Consider the following 19,442-nt stretch of genomic DNA (forward strand, 5'->3'; position numbering starts at 1 on the left):
AAATACCAATCGCTCCTCACTCAGCGATGTAGTATAAATTCAGCTTAATATAGTAACATTATGAAATCAATTTAGGATAAATACAGAACAGCCAAAGTAAAATACAAAGGGTGTCAGTAACTATTGTTAAGAGGGAAAGTCCTCAAGATGCTTGCATGATGTGTGCATCATTTTAGACTTGTATGTCTATAAATTATATACAAAAAGAAGAGGCCAGGAAATCTACTCGTTGACCTGCAGAGTGTCCCTTGACAGAAATGAAAGAGCAAAGTGACCCCCTGACAAAAAGATGAAAGAGAAAATCAGGAAATTTTTGCATGCTGCATGCCCACATTGTTCCAATAAATCTGTTTTTGTGAAGCTCACAGACTTATCATGTAGTCTCACAAAAAATGCCAATAAAATGACGCAACCAGAATTATTTTTTGTCTTTGCCCCATGATTTTTTTATATTCCCCCACCTCCGACCAAGAAAGCTGGCTACACCCCTTCCCCTGACTGGAAACCTGGACCACTGTGATCTAAAGGCCTTAAAGCCAGTTCCAATCAGGGTATTATTATTATAAACCCCGGGTCATAGGAGAATATGGTCTAAATGATGATCCCAAACTAAACAAGAAGAAATTTAAAAATAACAAAATAATATCACCTCTGAGAAACTTACCAATTTCTTGATGGCTTTTGAATCATCTGAACTACTTGATAACGCTCTGCTCTTGAAGCGTGTATGTGTTGGCGATGCTTGCTGACTTAGGTTGGCTATTCTATTAGGACTTTGTATAACTGAGTTGGGTAGGCTCGATGCCAGGCTAGCTGAAGCTGTCAAGTATAATGTGTAACAATAGTTTTAACTTAAAGTCTTAAAAGACTTTACATTTTACCATAGCGTGTTACTGTTCGCAATTCAGCTATTGCACTGTTAAAATATATACATGTTAGATGAACAACTTATACACACAAAATCCACTGAAATGATAAACTTGCCCATCAGCACAGATAGGGCCAGTTGTTATTGCTCACAACTTGCCCATCAGCAAAGACAGGACCACTTGCTATTGCTCACAACTTGCCCATCAGCAGACAGGACCAGTTGATATTGCTCACAACTTGCCCATCAGCACAGATAGGACCAGTTGCTGCCCATCAGCAAAGATAGGACCACTTGCTATTGCTCACAACTTGCCCATCAACATTACTTTCAACTTACCCCAATATTTTCATCACATTTTTTCCTCAGTGAATCACCATTTCAGTTCGGTTTTACAAATGCCTGTAGGTGATATTTACCGTATTTCGTCAAATAAACGCCCCCGTAGGCGTTACATTTTCCCAAGGGGGGGGGGGGGGGCGTTTATTCAAGGTCGATTTTAGAACGATAATTCCCGTTAAAATCATTAGGTAAACTTAAAACTCACGCAAAAATGACGAACTATGAACTAGAAACACTGAATTCTGGTTCACGTTAAAATCATTAGGTAAACTTAAAACTCACGCAAAAATGACGAACTATGAACTAGAAACACTGAATTCTGGTTCACGTTAAAATCATTAGGTAAACTTAAAACTCACGCAAAAATGATGAACTATGAACTAGAAACACTAAATTCTCGTTCACTTCCAGATTTTCGCCAAAAAGTGACGCTATTATCGACCATGTGGGCAACTTGGTAAGCTTACTACACAAGATAGCATGGAAATATCGGCATTTTTGAAACATCTTGGTTGAAAAAAGTGGTGCGGGCGTTTATTTGAGGGGGGGGGGCAACTATTTGACGAAATACTGTATTTACATAGCTGACTGACACCTGGGCAAGTCATAATATCCAAATACTTCATTAAAACAATTTTTCCACAGGTTCTAGAGGTACTGGCTACAAGCCTACCACCTAAAACCCAAAGGTTGAGAGGTGGTAGGCCTGTAGCCAGGGAAAATAGTGATGTGACTTTATTTCAAAGAAAATACCATGTGGTATTAGTTTTATTACACAATTTATGAGAGAATGACACCATAAGAAAATAGGTGTTAGGCCCCCGGCTAGGCCAATTTTTACGGTAGGTCGAGTTAGCGCAGCGGTAATTCCCTCGCTTTGCACCACTGAGGTCCCGGTTCAAGCCCGGTAGCGCGCCCAAGGACTCATGTGCACTTGGTTTATCCCGATTCCATGCTCGCTCTCGCAGGTTTTCTCCGGGATCTCCGGTTTCCTCCTGTATCGCAAAAATCGGTGATTAGTTGTTTGGTTATCAAAACTTCCTTCACCCAATGGAATTTGGGGAGCTGCACAGATAATTGGTGGATGTTACAATCTAAATGCGGATAGCTGTGCGCCGTTCGGCAGCTACCTAGTTGATGCGATCTGATTGTGATGATTCACCATTGCAGCGAAATTACAGTGCTTTGAGTCCTCTAAGATCTGGAGAAAGGCGCTTTATAAATCCAAAATTTTATTTATTTATTTATTATCGGTTTTAACTTAACGTTAAGCTTCGGATTCGAAAGCTCCTAGGCTCTGCACAAGCGATTCCCTTCTGCTTGCAATAGGCCTACGTCTTGAACAGCTCATTCACAACTTTACAAATCATAAATTTGGTGTTTCGAAATCGAATATCCTAATTCAAGTGCAGCATTAGATCTGCAATATCTACTTCCGACAGCGAAGCATGTTTTTTCCATGTTTCGTAGACGCTGCCATTTTTGTTGTTGCTATAACTTTTAAATTCTTGTTTTACCATAGGGAGAACCATGGTACTATATAAAATACCAAGTCCTACCTTTGTGAATCAAAAAACAAACTTATGAAAAGGAGTACAAACTTTTGTCTCTAAGGATGGTGATATCATGAATGGGGGGAAAGAAAACTATCGTCCGGTAAAATAGGTCATACTGGGAATAGGTCCATTAGGGATTCAATCATGTTTCCCCGTTGTTCATCACCGATTAACAACGATGCGTTCGCGTCGTCTCAGTGGTTTACTTCGTGAGGGCAGCTAACCGAGCTTTAGCTGCCCGAGCGAAGTAAACCGCTCAGACGCGAGTTGTTAATCGGTGATGAACAACGGTGAAACATGATTGAATCTCTTTCAACAACGAAAAGAAGCTAAAAATCGTATAATTCACGATTTTTTTACGAGGAATGTCAGTTAATCATTGCCACTCAGCCTTACAAAAACTTAGATGATTTCTCTTTTGATATCAGCAATAAAACTACAGAATAAAACGGCAATGTTTAGCCGCTACCTGATAAATACTGAATTAAACTTGTAAGCTGGCATACGCACAAAGGTTCCATGCATGACGAATTTTACGCGCTCTCGGAGCTCGCGTTCGCGTATACTCTACAGTAAAAGTGTTGGTTCATCACGGATTAACAACGGTTGGCTCCTGTACAAAGGTATAGGAAGAGTTGTTGAATCTACAATGCATTGGTGTCATTCTCTCATGAATATGTACGAGGCGTAGTAATCAAAAGTCTCACATTGTCACAGGGAAGTGGTGAGCTCTGATGTAAGCAAGTAAAATACTTGTCCCTTCTCTTTACTTTTACCACTTTTACCACTTGTATTAATAGATATTAATAAATCTAAGGTGCACACAAGAGAGCTGGTTTGGAAATCACTGTATACGCTTTTGAGCCATTAGTCTTAATTCAAATCTAAAGACCTATTTAAATAAAAAAAAAATGCAAGAAGTCCTCATTCTATATAGACCACTTGACATGTGACGTCATTGCCCGGCAGTATGCGCGCAAATTATGGCACTTTCCATTGTTCTTTGCCCTGCAGTGTGCGTACGCATCGTAGTTAGCTCAGGGCACATGCATTTTAAATATCCCACCACATTTCATATAGTACAAGAAAGCCATTGAACAGTGAAGCGGTTCGCTCAAGCATATCGATAGACCAATCCCTCGCCTTTGTTGATAAACAATGATGTCAAGTGGTCTATACTGTAGCCTGTTGAGAATACGGATCACAGTGCTAGCAGGCAATGGTTAGTTACCTTCTTCAATATTAGAAAATAGAAAATATCAGCATGAAAAGAGAAAAGAGAAATATAAAAAATAATATTTTTGTATTTAGTATTGCTCATACAGTACTAGTAAGAGGACACATACAGAATGCAAGTATATGCTATGCCACACTAGTAGTAACTAACACAAGTGAGTTTGCAAACAAAAAGTGCAGCTACAGGCATTTGACATCATAACACTTCAACTAAGAAGCACTCATGTTATTTTTTAAAGCAGCCATTTAACTTAAAAAATAAAATCATAAATAAAAAAACAAATCACACATCACGGTTCAGAAGATCACTCACATACAGTCTGTCCACTTAGAAGTACAAACCAAATCTGTGCAATCGGGGTCGATGCTTTGCGTCACACGCGAGCGCTGACGCGACACGCAGAAAGAGCGTGGTGCACAAATCACAAGCAGCAGTGGCGCGCCAAAGAAGCATTGCACTGAAATAATTATTCTCATACCTCCAGTTTCCGAGGTCTATTTACTTTGTACTTCTATGTGGACAGACTATAGTGAACGTATGAGACATTCACACAATTAATGGTTAACTTAAATATGTGACACGATCTGGTCCATGGGGGCCAAAGGAGGCATTTTTGATAATTGAGTTACTGTGATTATTACATTATACATACAATAGGCTATCATTTACTGAACACCAAAGGACTAGCATACTTAGTTCTAAAGTTATGACGTTTTTTGGTGTCTATTTTCTTATGTATTTTACTGTTTTTTACTCCATATTTTTACCTTTATCTCAGTTTCAAATTTGCTGCCTTTGGCCCCCATGGACCATATCGTATCACATATGTAAGTCCCATTGCTTTCTAAATTCAGTTGAAATGTCATGTTTGATTACTTATTAAATAAATGGAATAAAATAATAAAATACTTGCAACCTTTTGCATAATTTATAACTATCTAGTTGGATTTAAGATTTACAGCACTAATTTTTTTTTCAAAACACATTTTCCTGTTTTGCCAAATGAAACATAGCTAAATTCTAATCCTTTGGTTAGTTCTAACTGGCAATAAAAGTCAAATTTCAATATTTAATTTTTGGAAATTAAGAGCTAAAAACATGCAACTTTCCAAATGCTGTGAGACAATCAAGCCTAAAGACTTGTACAAGACTAATTTCAAGTTATTCATTCATTTGGAAAAAACATATTTTTTTAAATACTAAAATTATGAATTAACTCTTAGACTATGCTTAGATTTGTGTCAAGTCTTAGAATTTGTTTTGGCCCATTTCCCCTAATATTTCAAAAATATTAAAATTTGACTTTGAACTAAAGGATTGGGATTTACGTTTCATTTGGCAAAACAGGATAATATTTTTTGAATTCCAAAAAACTAGATCTGTATTATTCTGGAATAGGGAGTAGTGCTTAGACTTTCTTAGTTATTAGGTGAAGCGGAGGTATGGTACAGGAAATTATTGTGCACCAAGTGTCATACTGGGTGAAGCCAAAGGCTGAACCCAGTATGACAGTGAGCACCAGTGTTTACTCTCTCTGGCAATTACAGTGGCGTACCGTGGCCGCCCCAACCCCGGGGGGCTGAAGAAAATTCAATTTTGCTGCCCCCTTCTTTAACAGCCCGAAAAGGTTGACCCAATTTTTTTCTCGGTCGTTTGAAAAAGTGAAGAGCAAAAAAAAAAAAAAAAAAAAAAAAAAAAGGTTTCAGGCGCTAGCGCCCTAAAAGCAGCACATTTTGATGTAGAGTACCATTTTTTCAACATTTTTTCTGCTTTATAAAATTTTTCGGCCCTTTTTTATTTACTAGTTCTTTTTGCCGCCCCATTGCTTTTAGGCGCCCTGTTTTTGCCGCCTTCTTAGCCTTCCGCCGCCCCTTCATTTCGGCCGCCCTTGCTTTTACCCGTGGGCTGGCGCCCAAAGCCCCCCCAAAATATGCGCATGAATTAGGTGCACCAAATGAAGTATTTCCCCGAAAATTATCTCAATATTGGCTCAGTAATTCCTCAAATTGCTTTATTGTAATACAGTATTGCAAATTTGTATAAGCCAACTTGAATTTTCACTGGGCCAAAATTGCGACATACAACCTCTGATTAAACACTGCTGAGCGCACGATAATTTCCCGTACCATACCAACGCAGAACCTAATAACGAATTTATCATACCACTAAGTCATTCTAATTATTTAAATAATTACGTTTTTAAACATTTTAGTTGTTGCAAAATAGGAAAAACATTACAAAAATTAGATGAATGTTCCACGTATTACGTATCACGTGCATTTTACACGCAGTTTAAGCGAATTGCCTTTATATGCATACCTCGCCGTATACGCGTATTGTGCTTGCGCATTATGCTCTCACTGACTAGATATAAAGCATATTATACACACTCACTGACTAGATAAGAAAATATATCCGGTTAGCGGTGTTCTTTGTGATGTTTCCCTTAGTGGTATGAGCTTGGTTTCCTTAAAATGTCACTGGTTTAATTATTGGATTTGTATCAAGCTCAAAATCAAAGGAAATATGATTCAAAATTATATGCTTGCACAAAATGACATTGACTTAAAAAACACCCCCTATATATGGAAAACATCACCTTAATCTTCCACACAGGGAGTGTGAATTTCAAATGGGGTTACCTGAATGAGTGACTGCATTTGTGTGGGAGATTTAGGTCATGTCTTCCATAGGGGGGAATATGGATTTTAAACGGAATAGTCCCAACTTGAATAAGCAGATCAAAAGTATCTAGTTGTTCACTTCCACAGTGTTATTTTTCACTGCAAATGTTCTAAATAAAACTACAATATAAAGCACAAGAACATATGGTAATTGTTGAATACCCTGCTCACCCAAAAATTGGGATACATTTTGTAGCAATGGCACGCTCCGAGTTTGTAAACTTACTAATTTATTTTAGATACAAGAATGGACATGAGCCTTTAAAAGACCCAAATAGGTGCCACTCCTTTATATATTACAAAGCTACAAGGCAGCCTCTGCAGTTGTTCTTTATATAAAGTGATGGACAATCAGTACAGTTTGTGGCAGAGAAGAATGGCAGCTGTTTACATTTTAAGAGTGTGCATAGCCTAAACACGGAGTGGGGTTCTGATTGGCCTGACAGTCATTCATAACAGATCGATAATCTGATTGGCTGATAATGTTTGTTGGCGCAGATCAGCGTGCTTGAAGGAACACAAAGCTCTGTGTATGTCGCTGATTAACGCTCGCCTCAATCTGGGCAACGGACTGCCGTTCTTCTCTAAAACAAAGTGTAGTCTTCAGCAACTTGTCTTTTGTCAAGTTTATACCTTTTTTTTTAACGTGCATGGGTATTCAACAATTATGTACAAAAATAAGTAGAAATAAACATTTAAGCTAAATATCACTTGAGAGTTTGGTAAACATATATACATCAATGTTGGCCTTCTGTTCAACCAAGTTATTCTTCACTTCTGCCTACATTACTAACACTTCAATCTGTCCACATGTTACATTTTCATGAAGAGAGAACCATGAATTAGTAAGGTAGCGGTAGGCCTCTAAAAGGGTGACTCACCGTGTGTGGGACTCGTAGGATTATAATCAAAGACAGCATCACGATTGGTAGGGGTAGAACTTGAAACATAGCGCCCCCGCGAGGGAGTCGGTATGTTCATGGCGGCGTGGGTTTGGTAATGTTGCAGTCTAAGAAAATCTGCAGGCAGATAACGAACGGAAGCAGCACGGACCACATAATACAAGCACAACAGTTACACAGTAAAGCCACCCAGTCACCATGGTAACACAAAATGGCCGCCAAAGATGTAACATACATGCAAGAAAAATAGAGGGGGAAAATACACAAGGAACATTACAAAGTTGCAAGACACGTACGAAGAAGAAAAATACACAATTTTTAGTGTCAGTGATTGTACAAGTCAACAACAGGATTGTGTTATGTGATGATACGAAAGAATGGATGAACATGTGTTTAATTGTGGGACGTAACGAACAGAAAAGAAAAGAAAACAAAAATAAAATAAAATATTGAATATGGTTAATCAATTACACAAAACCCTGATAGTTGCACTGATAAAGATAGCATAATTCTTATCATTAGAGCTGAGATGTATCAAATCGGTCTATACCGAGTGGTTTTGCCAATTTATACCAATTATAATCAACCACTTTACTTTTATAGTGCTTATATGCTCAATAGTAAGTTCAATGTGAACAACAGTGATAAATATAGTAATAAAAAATAATTTTGATTTTTGACTAAATATGAGGCCTCTACTTCAGAATTACTGGAAACTTTACTACTGCAATAATCATCAACACATTGAAAATAAGAAATCATAGTCTCTTTCAATGAACATTTCAATGAGCATCTGAAGAACGCTCATCATCTGAAGAACGCTCATTATTTTTCTCATAATCCCAGGGAAACGCAAGACCTGAAATATGTTCCGTTTTTAGATGTTACGAATGAAAACGTGATATAGCCTCATCCCCCATTACCACCCATACTGTTTGATAAGCCGCTGTGAAATACCTTTTTGCTCCTAATATTAAAACCTTAACCACTGCTAGTGCAAAACTTGGAGGTTATTTTTTTTTATTTGATTTGATATTTGGGGAATTGTTTTGGTAAGGCCCAATTGTTTTGGTACAATGTGAGGTACAAACACAATATGAAAATAGCTGACCACCCCTTTTAAAATTAAAAAAAGGAGGAAATTCTATTATGTAAATAGGGGATAAAAGGGGATTCTATATGAGTTAGCCTGAGGAGAGCACGTGAGGTATGCCTAAGGAGAGCACGTAGGTATGAAGGTAGGGAAGATGAAAAGAATGCACACATGTGGCAAAAACTCATTTTTGTTTCTATAAGTTTCCTAGTAATTAACCATAATCTACATTTATCAATCAATAAAAAAAAAATATATGCAAAACCATCAAGCACAAACAATGCTTGGCTCTATAAAAGTTACTAACACCTTTGTCTTAGTGTGACAATGCAAATTATAAAAGAGCTTATAATATAAATGCATCTCTCTAAGCATGAAAACATAAGTACATGCAGAAATAACAGTCAAAATCAGCAAATGAAACTTGCAAGTTTTGCATGCTCACTGTAACTGTACAATTTTAAAGTGACAATAAAAAACTAAAGCAATATCTTACAGACACTAAATCTAAATTGCAAAATAAAGTAGTTGAAAGATGGAGAACTTTGTTCTGCGTACTTTGATACCTTATTCAGCACGACGCGATTTTACGCAGTTGATTGACAAATGGTCAAGTTTCAGAAGTGACAAATTTAGATATTTCCTTCTTCAAGGTGATTTCTGCTACCTTTCAATGAAACCTTGTGTGTGCTTTGAGGGAAAAGTCAATGCAAATTTTTGTCACTTTTGAAAAGCTCTCTTTTAGGAAAATAAAGATCTATCGTATCTAATGAGATATCAAAATACGCAGACTACTTTATTTTGTAATTTAGTTTGAGTGTCTTTAAGGGATGGGGTATGAACGTTTGGGCAGTATTTATTGTGGGACATTAGAGCACATCAGACATATCGAATTGCATTCTGAATAATTTTGATTTTTTGAAATTTGCAATGTAATACACATTTTATGGCAAATGATTAAAAATTGATATTTTTGATATTTAACAGTATTGAAGTAAACTTTATAAATCTGATGATTTATACTTAAAGTGTACGTAGGTGGGATGAAAAGCAGACGATCAATTGAAAATGTTGACCTTTTGTATTGAATTTTTTTCCCAAAACACCAGAAAAAATTAGGCCTTTTTGGGGAAAAAATCCATATCTTCAATATGAAAGGTCAAAATTTTCAATTGATCGTCGGGCTTTTCCTCCCAGCTACATACACTTTAAGAATATATCATTAGATTTATAAAATTTACTTTGAGGACTGTTATATATCAAAAATGTGAAAAATATCAAATTTTAATAATTTGTCATAAAATTTGTATTATATTGTGAATTTCAAAAAAAGAAAATTATTTGATATCAGAAAGACATTCTTCGTATTCAGAATGTAATTTGATATGTCTGATGTACTCTCATGTCCCACAAAAAATACTGACAAAATGCTCATTCCAGATCCCTTAAGAAATCGCTTTTGTTTTAAGTGTTCAGATACTTTTTGGGCCCATTATAGATCAAATTGATCTGTTTTCTCATAAAACATTGCAAACATATTGTTCTGTAAGTGTCTTATGTTTGTACAGGGTGTCCCAAAAGAAAGAGGCCCCTCATTGCACCCTCTTTTTCTCCTATTTTGGAAAAGTTGATCAAATATATTTTGGTATGTAAAGAAACCTTGAATTGTTAGCTGTAAAAACCAAAACAATTATATCAATCGGCTCACAACTTTTGAAGATATGCTCTTTTAAAGAAATGTACCCGTTTTTCACTGTCCACGGAGAAAGTTTGGCTACTTCAAAGATTAAAAAGAGTACACATACCATGCATGAATATCAAACATTCCTCAATGATAACTTTATAAAATAACTTTATTTATGGAATGGGCTTTACCGGTGGGTTTATGGGCAATGGATTTTGTTAATAGTGTCATTAATTTGTGGATAAAATATATGCCGAATGGGACTTCTTTTGCTTTACTTGCAATTTCTTATTTTCTTGGTTATTTATGCCTTTTTGTTTATTTATGTTTCTTACTTTCTTACTTTGTTGTTTCTTGCTTTTTTTTTTTTATTTACAACATAAGTCATTTCTCTTTTTATGATAAAAGGTAGCCCTAAAAGGCTGTTTGGTTTGTCTTTGGTTCTTCTGAAGTGAGTTTACTGTGCTGCTCTGCCCTCTACCTGGTTGCCTCCTTGGCGAATACAGGTTTCAGCCCTGGTCCTCATTGCATCAATTATGCTATGCACCATCCTTGTGCGCCAGATACTTATGAATGCATTCAGTAATACGTTTACGAAGATCTTGGATTTTGTCACAAAGGAAAAAAAATCAAGTGGTGTGAGGTCTGGTGGTCGTGCAGGCCACTCCACAGCATGAGCCATCATAACCACTCTTTTTGCTATCCGTGGACAGAGTGAAAAACAGGTACTTTTATTCAAAAGGGCATATCTTCAAAAGTTGTGAGCCGATTGAAATAATTGTTTTGGTTTATTAAAGCTAACAATTTCTTTACATACCAAAATATATTTAATCAACCTTTCAAAAATAGGAGAAAAAGAGGGCACAATGAGGGGCCTCTTTTTTTGGGACACCCTGTATGTATGTGAACCACACTTGATGTATTTAGGAGTTGTCTGCTTTACCAAATTACTGATTGGCCCTTTTAAGGATCTTTTCAGGTTTGGCAAGTTTATAAAAGTTACTCTCTTGGCAGAATGAGTCAGTCATAAAAACAGTTTATACACCAATGGTTGTTTGAACGAGTCTCTGCTCTAAACAGCATAAATGCTGGCAACTCGACATCACTCCAGCCCTTAGACCAGTGTGGCTTTGTTTCAGATTAGGCCATGAAAAAAGAATGTATGTCTCAGACACCGCGCACATTGCTATGTGAAATCCAATTTAGCGCTTAGCGCTACGCCTTGGCCGTAATTTTTTTCCAATATGTTCATTTTTTTAAATATTTTTTCAGTATCGTATAGCGATTCAATTTTGTCTTTTTTTTGCAGTTTGGTTGTTATTTGTACACATTTTGCCATGATTGTAAAGACAAACAAAACTATTCATTGTGGATGTATATTACTATGTTTCTGTATTTAAATATCAAAAAGTGCATAAATATTGTGCCTTAAAAATAAATAAATAAACAAATATCGCATATCGCATAGCTCATTTTCTTTAAAAAATAAAAAAATCGCATAGCACTTAGCTTTTTTGCCAAATGTGTCCGAGCCATACTTTTTTTTTTTGGCCTTACATGATGAGCAATTCAAATCAATATGTGTTTACAAATGAAAACCTTTCCTCTTCACCTGATCATGAACCTTGCAGTTGACCACTAATTCCTGATCAAAATTGATATCACCTCATGGTACTGAAAAGTCTCCATGCAATGCCCACTCCCTCAGAAAATTACCTCAGCCCAAAACACACCCCTCCGATTTCACACAATGACCTCAAACAGATAGTGCACACTCATTATTGTCCAATTCATAACAACTGTATATTCTTCATTAATATGCGATGTGTGAGGTCCAATCATGTTTCTTATTTTGCAAACATGTAATACAAATGGAGGTCATTATAATGTCTCACAATTGACCGCAAAGTGTCGCAATTGTCCAAATCTTGCACATAACTAACTCGCGTCTGTGTATCGTTTCTTAACGAGCAAACAAGCACGCGTAATACCAACGATTAATCCCGCACACTTGTTGATCAGGTATTAAATGCGCATTAAAACAGTGCACAGAAGATACATTTTCAATAGTCTTTTAAAGTGAAAGTCCCACTTTTGGTTCAAGTTCTTTGGGGAATTAGTCAAGGTCAAATTTTATGTATGTAAATTCTGTTCTGTCTGTCATCAAAGTAACAGGTGTATTGTCAGTTCTTCTGTGGAGAACTGGCCAGACGGGGCTTCCTGTTTAAGCAAAAAATGATGTTATTTTCATGAAATAAATTTGTAAAATGGCGTTAATGAATGACAATAATAACTTTTTGCTCCATCTCATCTGTTTTACGGTCATTGCGTGAAATTGTTGGGGTTTGTGTTAGGCCTGTATAATAAATGTAATAATAAATGTAGAGATTTGTTAAATAGTGTAGCATGATGGTAAAATGTATAACCTGTAACATAAACAATTCTACCTACCAATAGGTTGACTCTTCTGATTATATGTTGTAATTGATGTAGTCACCTCCTGCAAAGTTCAAATGAATAACAACACAGGCTTCAGTTTCACATTTTTCTAGGATTTTTGAAATTTATATGATACAAAGGACCTACTAAATTTGCATACTTATCACCAAAAATTTATTTGGGTCTGGGACAGGTAGATATACATGTATAGGGTCCACAACTTATAAATTCCCCCTAAATGCTGTTTAAATAAATTAAAAAATATTTGACGAAATGCAAACATGTAAAGGGATATAAGTAGCCTTATTTGTTTTACACATATGGACCAAATTATAGCGTCACACGATATTGCGTTCAGTCACAATGGTTCATTATGTAAACAAGGCGGTTCTCGAACCACGAGTCTCGCCTGCTTTTGTGACCGCCTGCTTTTGCGATAACTGTTGGTAGAGAGGTAAATGAATTTGGCGGTTATCGGCTGGGCACGATTATCTGGCCGATGGTAACTGTACCCACCAAGTTTCATGCCCATGCAACAGTTTTTACTAATATGACCTCAGATGACCCCTGGTGGCCCTGAAATGACCTTCTAAAATTTTGGCTCTAAATGTTGACTGTACCCCTCGTGCTAAGTTTCATGCCCATACGACAGTTTTTACTAATTTGACCTCAGATGACCCCTGGTGGCCTCGAAATGACCTTCCAAAAATTTGGCTTTAAATGTTGACTGTACCCATCAAGTTTCATGCCCATATGACAGTTTTTACTAATTTGTCCTCAGATGACCCCTGGTGACCCCGAAATGACCTTCCAAATATTTGGCTTTAAATGTTGACTGTACCCACCAAGTTTCATGTCCATACGACAGTTTTACTAATTTGACCTCAGATGACCCCTGGTGACCCCAAAATGACCTTCCAAAAATTTGGCTTTAAATGTTGACTGTACCCACCAAGTTTCATGTCCATACGACAGTTTTTACTAATTTGACCTCATATGACCCCTGGTGACCCCAAAATGACCTTCCAAAAATTTGGCTTTAAATGATGACTGTACCCACCAAGTTTCATGCCCATACGAGTTTTTAATAACTTGACCTCAGATGACCCTGAGTGACCTCGGATGACCCGTAATGACCTTCCAAAAATTTGGCAAAACCAAAGAACTATTTCATCAAAGTAATAAATCAAAACAGAAAGATGCTTCCTTTACGAGTTATCACTCATTGAAAGTGCTACTTTGCTATACTTTACAGGAAAGCGACTATCTTAAAGTCGTCATATTTCCTTAATTACATGACCGATCAAGCTGTTATTGGGATATGTGATGCACAGTTGAAAATTAATTGTTAAAAGATTTGGTGACCTCAGTTGACCTTTGACCTTGTATGTGACCGTTGACCTCACGAAATTGGAAAAAGTACGTTGCGCTGAAAAATCAAATTTGGCAATACCAAAGAACTATTTCATCAAATAAATCAAAACAGAAAGATGCTTCCTTCTACGAGTTATCACTCATTGAAAGTGCTACTTTGCTATACTTTACAAAGAAAGCGACTATCTTAAAGTCGTCATATTTCCTTAATTACATGACCGATCAAGCTGTTATTGGGATATGTGATGCACAGTTGAAAATTAATTATTAAAAGATTTGGTGACCTCAGTTGACCTTTGACCTTGTATGTGACCTTTGACCTCATGAAAATCTAATCAGGTTGAGTACCTCTGGCCACGCAACTCCCCACCAAGTTACGTCACTGTACCCCATACGGATCTCCAGATAATCTGTTCACAAGGTATTTTGCTTATTACGCATATATTATGCAAATTAGGTACTTAATTACCATATTTTACGCTCAAAATCTAATCAGGTCGAGAACCTCTGGCCCCGCTTACTCCTCACCAAGTTACGTCACTGTACCCCATACGGATCTCCAGATAAGCTGTTCACAAGGGTTTTTGCTTGATACGCATCAAACGCATAAATTATGCAAATTAGGTACTTAATTAGCATATTTTGCGCTGAAAATCTAATCAGGTCGAGAACATCTGGCCACGCTACTCCCCACCAAGTTACGTCACTGTACCCCATACGGATCTCCAGATAAGCTGTTCACAAGGGTTTTTTTGCTTGATACGCATCAAATACGCATAAATTATGCAAATTAGGTACTTAATTAGCATATTTTGCGCTGAAAATCTAATCAGGTCGAGAACATCTGGCCACGCTTACTCCCCACCAAGTTACGTCACTGTACCCCATACGGATCTCCAGATAATCTGTTCACAAGGTATTTTGCTTATTACGCATAAATTATGCAAATTAGGTACTTAATTACCATATTTTGCGCTCAAAATCTAATCAGGTCGACACCCTCTGGTCATGCTACCCCTATAAAGTTTCATCATCATAGCACTTACGGTTCTCAAGATAACGCGTTCACAAGCTTTTTCCGAACACACACACGCACACACGCACGCACGCACCCCCGCACACACACACACACGGACACACACACACCATAGTGATTACTAAGTCTCTCCCTGAACATTCAGGCGAGACAAAAAGAGACCGTTTTAAACAGCGTTAAAAGTGGCATCTGAATCCATAGGAGTCGGATCTCAAACAATACAGTAGGCCAGGTCTATTCATTGGTTTGTTAAAGAAAACCTGACTGCTACGGATGGACTCAGGTGCAACTTTTAAAACGGCCTCCTTTCTTTTATAATTAACCATTGTGACTGAACGCAATGTGTGACACTATAAATTGGTCCACAGGAGTAAAACAAATAGGGCTATACATATCTTTTTTACATTTTTATATTTCGTAAAATATTTTTCGACTTATTTTAAAAAGTATTACGGGGAACTTATAAGTTGTGGACTGTATATCTCTTCCTTCCACCATATTTCATTACCACAGGCCAAATGGAATTTGTGTTTGGTGTGGTTGTAGTCACAATGACCGTGGCACAGCTGACAATGCGATTACAAAGTCTCACATTAGCTGAGGTAACAAACCAAACAAAATACAGCGATCCGTTACCACAAACGTCGGGTAGGTTAACATTTGCGCTAGGTTTCAAGAAAATATGAAAATATTTACTTATTTGAACTCAGATGACTTCCATATGACCTTGAAATTACTGGCTTTTAATTTCATGAAAATCCATCAATCTTAATCTTAAACTTATCTGAACTCAGATGACTTCTGATGATCATGATAAGTTTGACTTTCAGGGTAAGAAAATACTGCTGTCCACATTGTCAACATAACAGTGTGTTTTACCTGCCAAAACAACAGTGGGAGGTCAAATGCAAACGCATACACTGTATGACATCATCTTTATGCTGTATACATACATACGTTAATGATAAATTTCTTTTGTACATACCTCTAAGAAGTTTGATGGCACATTGACTGAATTAAGACTAACATTAGGCGCAGATGTTGATCGTTCTCGTGGTAACACTGGTTTCAAATTTGATGTGGAGGACGAGGAGGGCGTAGAAGGTGGCGACTCGGGTTCTAATTCCTCCGGTGGTATTGGCTCATTTTCAAAACTTGTATTCCTACCCATACCTAGTAGCCTGTGGATACAGAGAAATGACAGCTAGTTATCAGCAAGTATCTATATTAGTAAATTATGCGGTGCATAACTATGTCCCTGGCAAACAGGCTATTCTCAAACCACAATACCTGGGGCTCGAACCAGCCTCCAAGTCCCAACTTACCCTTGCGTAATTCACATTAAGTGCACGCATTAAGCAATATGCAACTAACGTAGGTGCGCTCACATCAAATACAGAATTATAAGCTGAACAAAGCATAATGCATGGTTGACATTTTTCATAAGGTAACCTCTAAATGACCATATAAAATTATTGATAAATCTAGGTCAGTAGGACATTGCTAATACTTCACCATTGAGGTCTATAGGGCGTATATAGGCCATAGCTATATAAAGAAAGCGAGAAAATGATTATGAAATTTGTCCTCACATATTTTTTCCGGTCCTCATTTTGTTATGTTTCACTACACACAGATGGAGCTCATTTCATAGTCCCCTTCCAAGTTCCAACTACCGGAATACAGGGTTCATATAGCTTATTAGCTAAATCTCTTTCAAAATCAAGAACTTATAACCTAACCCTTCTAAACAAGCATATTTGCCATCATTATTCTCTGTAAAAAGTGCTGTAAATACAAATTTTCATCAGAGACCAATTTCAAGGTCTTGATATGAACATTGCATTTTCAAGGACCCACAAGAATACATGGTTATACAGTTATTTGCTTAGATAACCACATCACAGTATCCAGCCTCCCTCAGTATGTTGATTTCTATCAGGTGGAAGGTAGTGAGCGAGTTGGTACAGCGACCTGGCCTTGCATCACTGGAGTCCCAGGTTCAAACCCCTGCCGTGCCCAAGGACTGTATGTGCACTTGGTTTATCCCGGTCTATGCTCGCTCTTGGAGGTTTTCTCCGGGACCTCTGGTTTCGTCCTGCTTCGATATCGGTGATTAGCTGTTGGTGGATGTTACAATCTAAGCGCAAATAGGTTTGCGCCAGGATCGACTGCAACTGGTCTAGTCGATGCTATCTGATTCACCAGTGGCAGCGCAAATGCAGAGCTTTGAAACCTCTGGAAAAATGCGCTATATATATCCAAAATTTAATACTTATTATTATTTCATTATAAGCAAACTCACATTTTATAAATATTTTCTCCCATAGTTGTGACACAGATTGTTGGCACTTTAGTGGCACATCGTTGGTGGAATTTGTAACCGCACGTCTGACATCGGAAACCGTGGAACAAAAGTTTCTGACAACTATCGCAGAAAGCTAACGTGAAGAATGTTTTTCTTACCTGTAATAAAAGACATGAAAAAAGCTATTGCACTTGAAATCCATACACCCCATATGGAAGGCATGACCTCAATCTCCCACACAGGGAGTGTGAATTTCAAATGGGGTTACCCATTTAAGTACCCCATTTGAAGTTCACACTCCTTGCGTGGAAGATTAAGGTCATGTCTTCCATAGGGGGGGGTGTGAATTTCAATTGGAATAGTTCAATATATGATTAGGAGTAGACATTTTAAATAGTTGAGTTTGTTATCTAATAGCTAGCATGAAGGGATATATGGCCATCAATTTCATTCAGGGGCATGTTTTTCCGGCACAGCACCATAGTAAAAAGGATAAAAAATACTTCACACCAGGTTTCAAACCAATGCCAAGGCACTATGAATGCTAAAGAGTTACAGCCGATGATACCTATGGTGCTCCGGTGACTGTGATTAAATTCTTGCGATTTTCAAAGATATGTAGTAAAATCAGATTTTGGTAGAAATACAGTCATAGGACTCATACCATTACCTGTTTGTTGATGTTTTAAAACAAATTAATTTTGATGAAATATACTCATATGTGATGCGATCAAGCAAAATCAGTCGGAACTCGGAAATATTAAATTTTCAGTTTCTTATAGGCTACTAAATAGCATTTACAAAGCTGCTTTTGCAGAAAAACCCATTGAAATTGGACAACCAGTTCCAAAGATATTAGCAATTAAAGTGTTTCCAAAACAAGAGGAAACAAAGGGAAATATTAAGCTTTGTTTGGCTATATCTCAAAATCAATATTGCGAGTTCGACTGATTTTGCTTGATCGCGTCACATATGACTCGTAAAAACTGACAATTCATTTCCAAATAACAAATTAATAACACCAAGTCATTTACGACGTCATTGTAATTTATGTCAAAACCAGGGGAGCGACCTTCGTACATACTTGTATACTAGCACGATCGATACTCAATGATTTAGGCCTGTTATCGACTGTCGAAAGTATCGATAGTCGGAAAATTCAAAGACTTCCGACATGTTGGAACACTCAATGGTAGTATCGATACACAAACGATGCACCGTCTCACATCACTAGCCACTGAATGCACTATCCGTTTAGAAAAATCACTAACCGTTAAAGCGTAAACAATTTTAATACTCTCTCTAATTTTGTTACGCTACATAGACATTGAATAGAAATATCATTGTCAGTGGTACATGATTGCCATTCTTTTGTGGTACCGACTGCCGATGTCAATGACTGTCAGTGACTTCTTGTAGAAGAAGTCACTGATTGGGTAGAAGACTTTTATCCAACCAGGGATGCTTGGTCACCGTCAGTGACAAACACCAACCCAAATAATCAACACAATTGACAGAGGAAGGCGTGGCCTAAAGTAACTTGCTTGATATTCTCCACTCTTGTACATGTATTCCCTAGTGGTATCAATTTTTGTTGTTGCTGAGATCATCGCTAGTGATCCACCCCAACCAATCAAATTTGTGCCCTCTGTGTGTCTTGAAGTCACTCACGTGGTATCCAGTGACCTGACGATATGTGAATAGAAATTTAATTTATTCCAATAGTATGCTTTTTAAAAAAGAACTCAGACAGATGAAAGGTAAAAGTATACATCACAGTTTCAGCTCTGAATCTGATCTTGTTTAGTATTAAAAAACAAAACAAGTTGTTTTATAGAAAAGTACGATTTGTTTCATATCATTATCAAATAACATATGAGGTTAAATGCTAAATATTTACCATATATACTTTCCCCCCT

At 37.2% G+C, this 19,442-nt stretch overlaps 1 protein-coding gene across 1 annotated transcript in view; it reads right to left on the minus strand.

Annotated features, from left to right (window-relative positions):
- LOC140159326 (serine/threonine-protein kinase A-Raf-like) overlaps positions 1–19,442 on the minus strand; it is a 38,548-nt gene that overhangs the window by 8,861 nt on the left and 10,245 nt on the right. The window contains exons 6-10 of the mRNA XM_072182767.1: positions 17,521–17,681; positions 16,201–16,396; positions 12,818–12,866; positions 7,569–7,706; positions 665–819 (exon numbers count right to left, since the gene is read on the minus strand). Coding sequence (XP_072038868.1) covers positions 665–819; positions 7,569–7,706; positions 12,818–12,866; positions 16,201–16,396; positions 17,521–17,681 — 699 coding nt within the window. The remainder of the gene's footprint in view (positions 1–664; positions 820–7,568; positions 7,707–12,817; positions 12,867–16,200; positions 16,397–17,520; positions 17,682–19,442) is intronic.

This window comes from Amphiura filiformis, chromosome 8, assembly GCF_039555335.1.
Source record: "Amphiura filiformis chromosome 8, Afil_fr2py, whole genome shotgun sequence".
NCBI lineage: Eukaryota > Metazoa > Echinodermata > Ophiuroidea > Amphilepidida > Amphiuridae > Amphiura > Amphiura filiformis.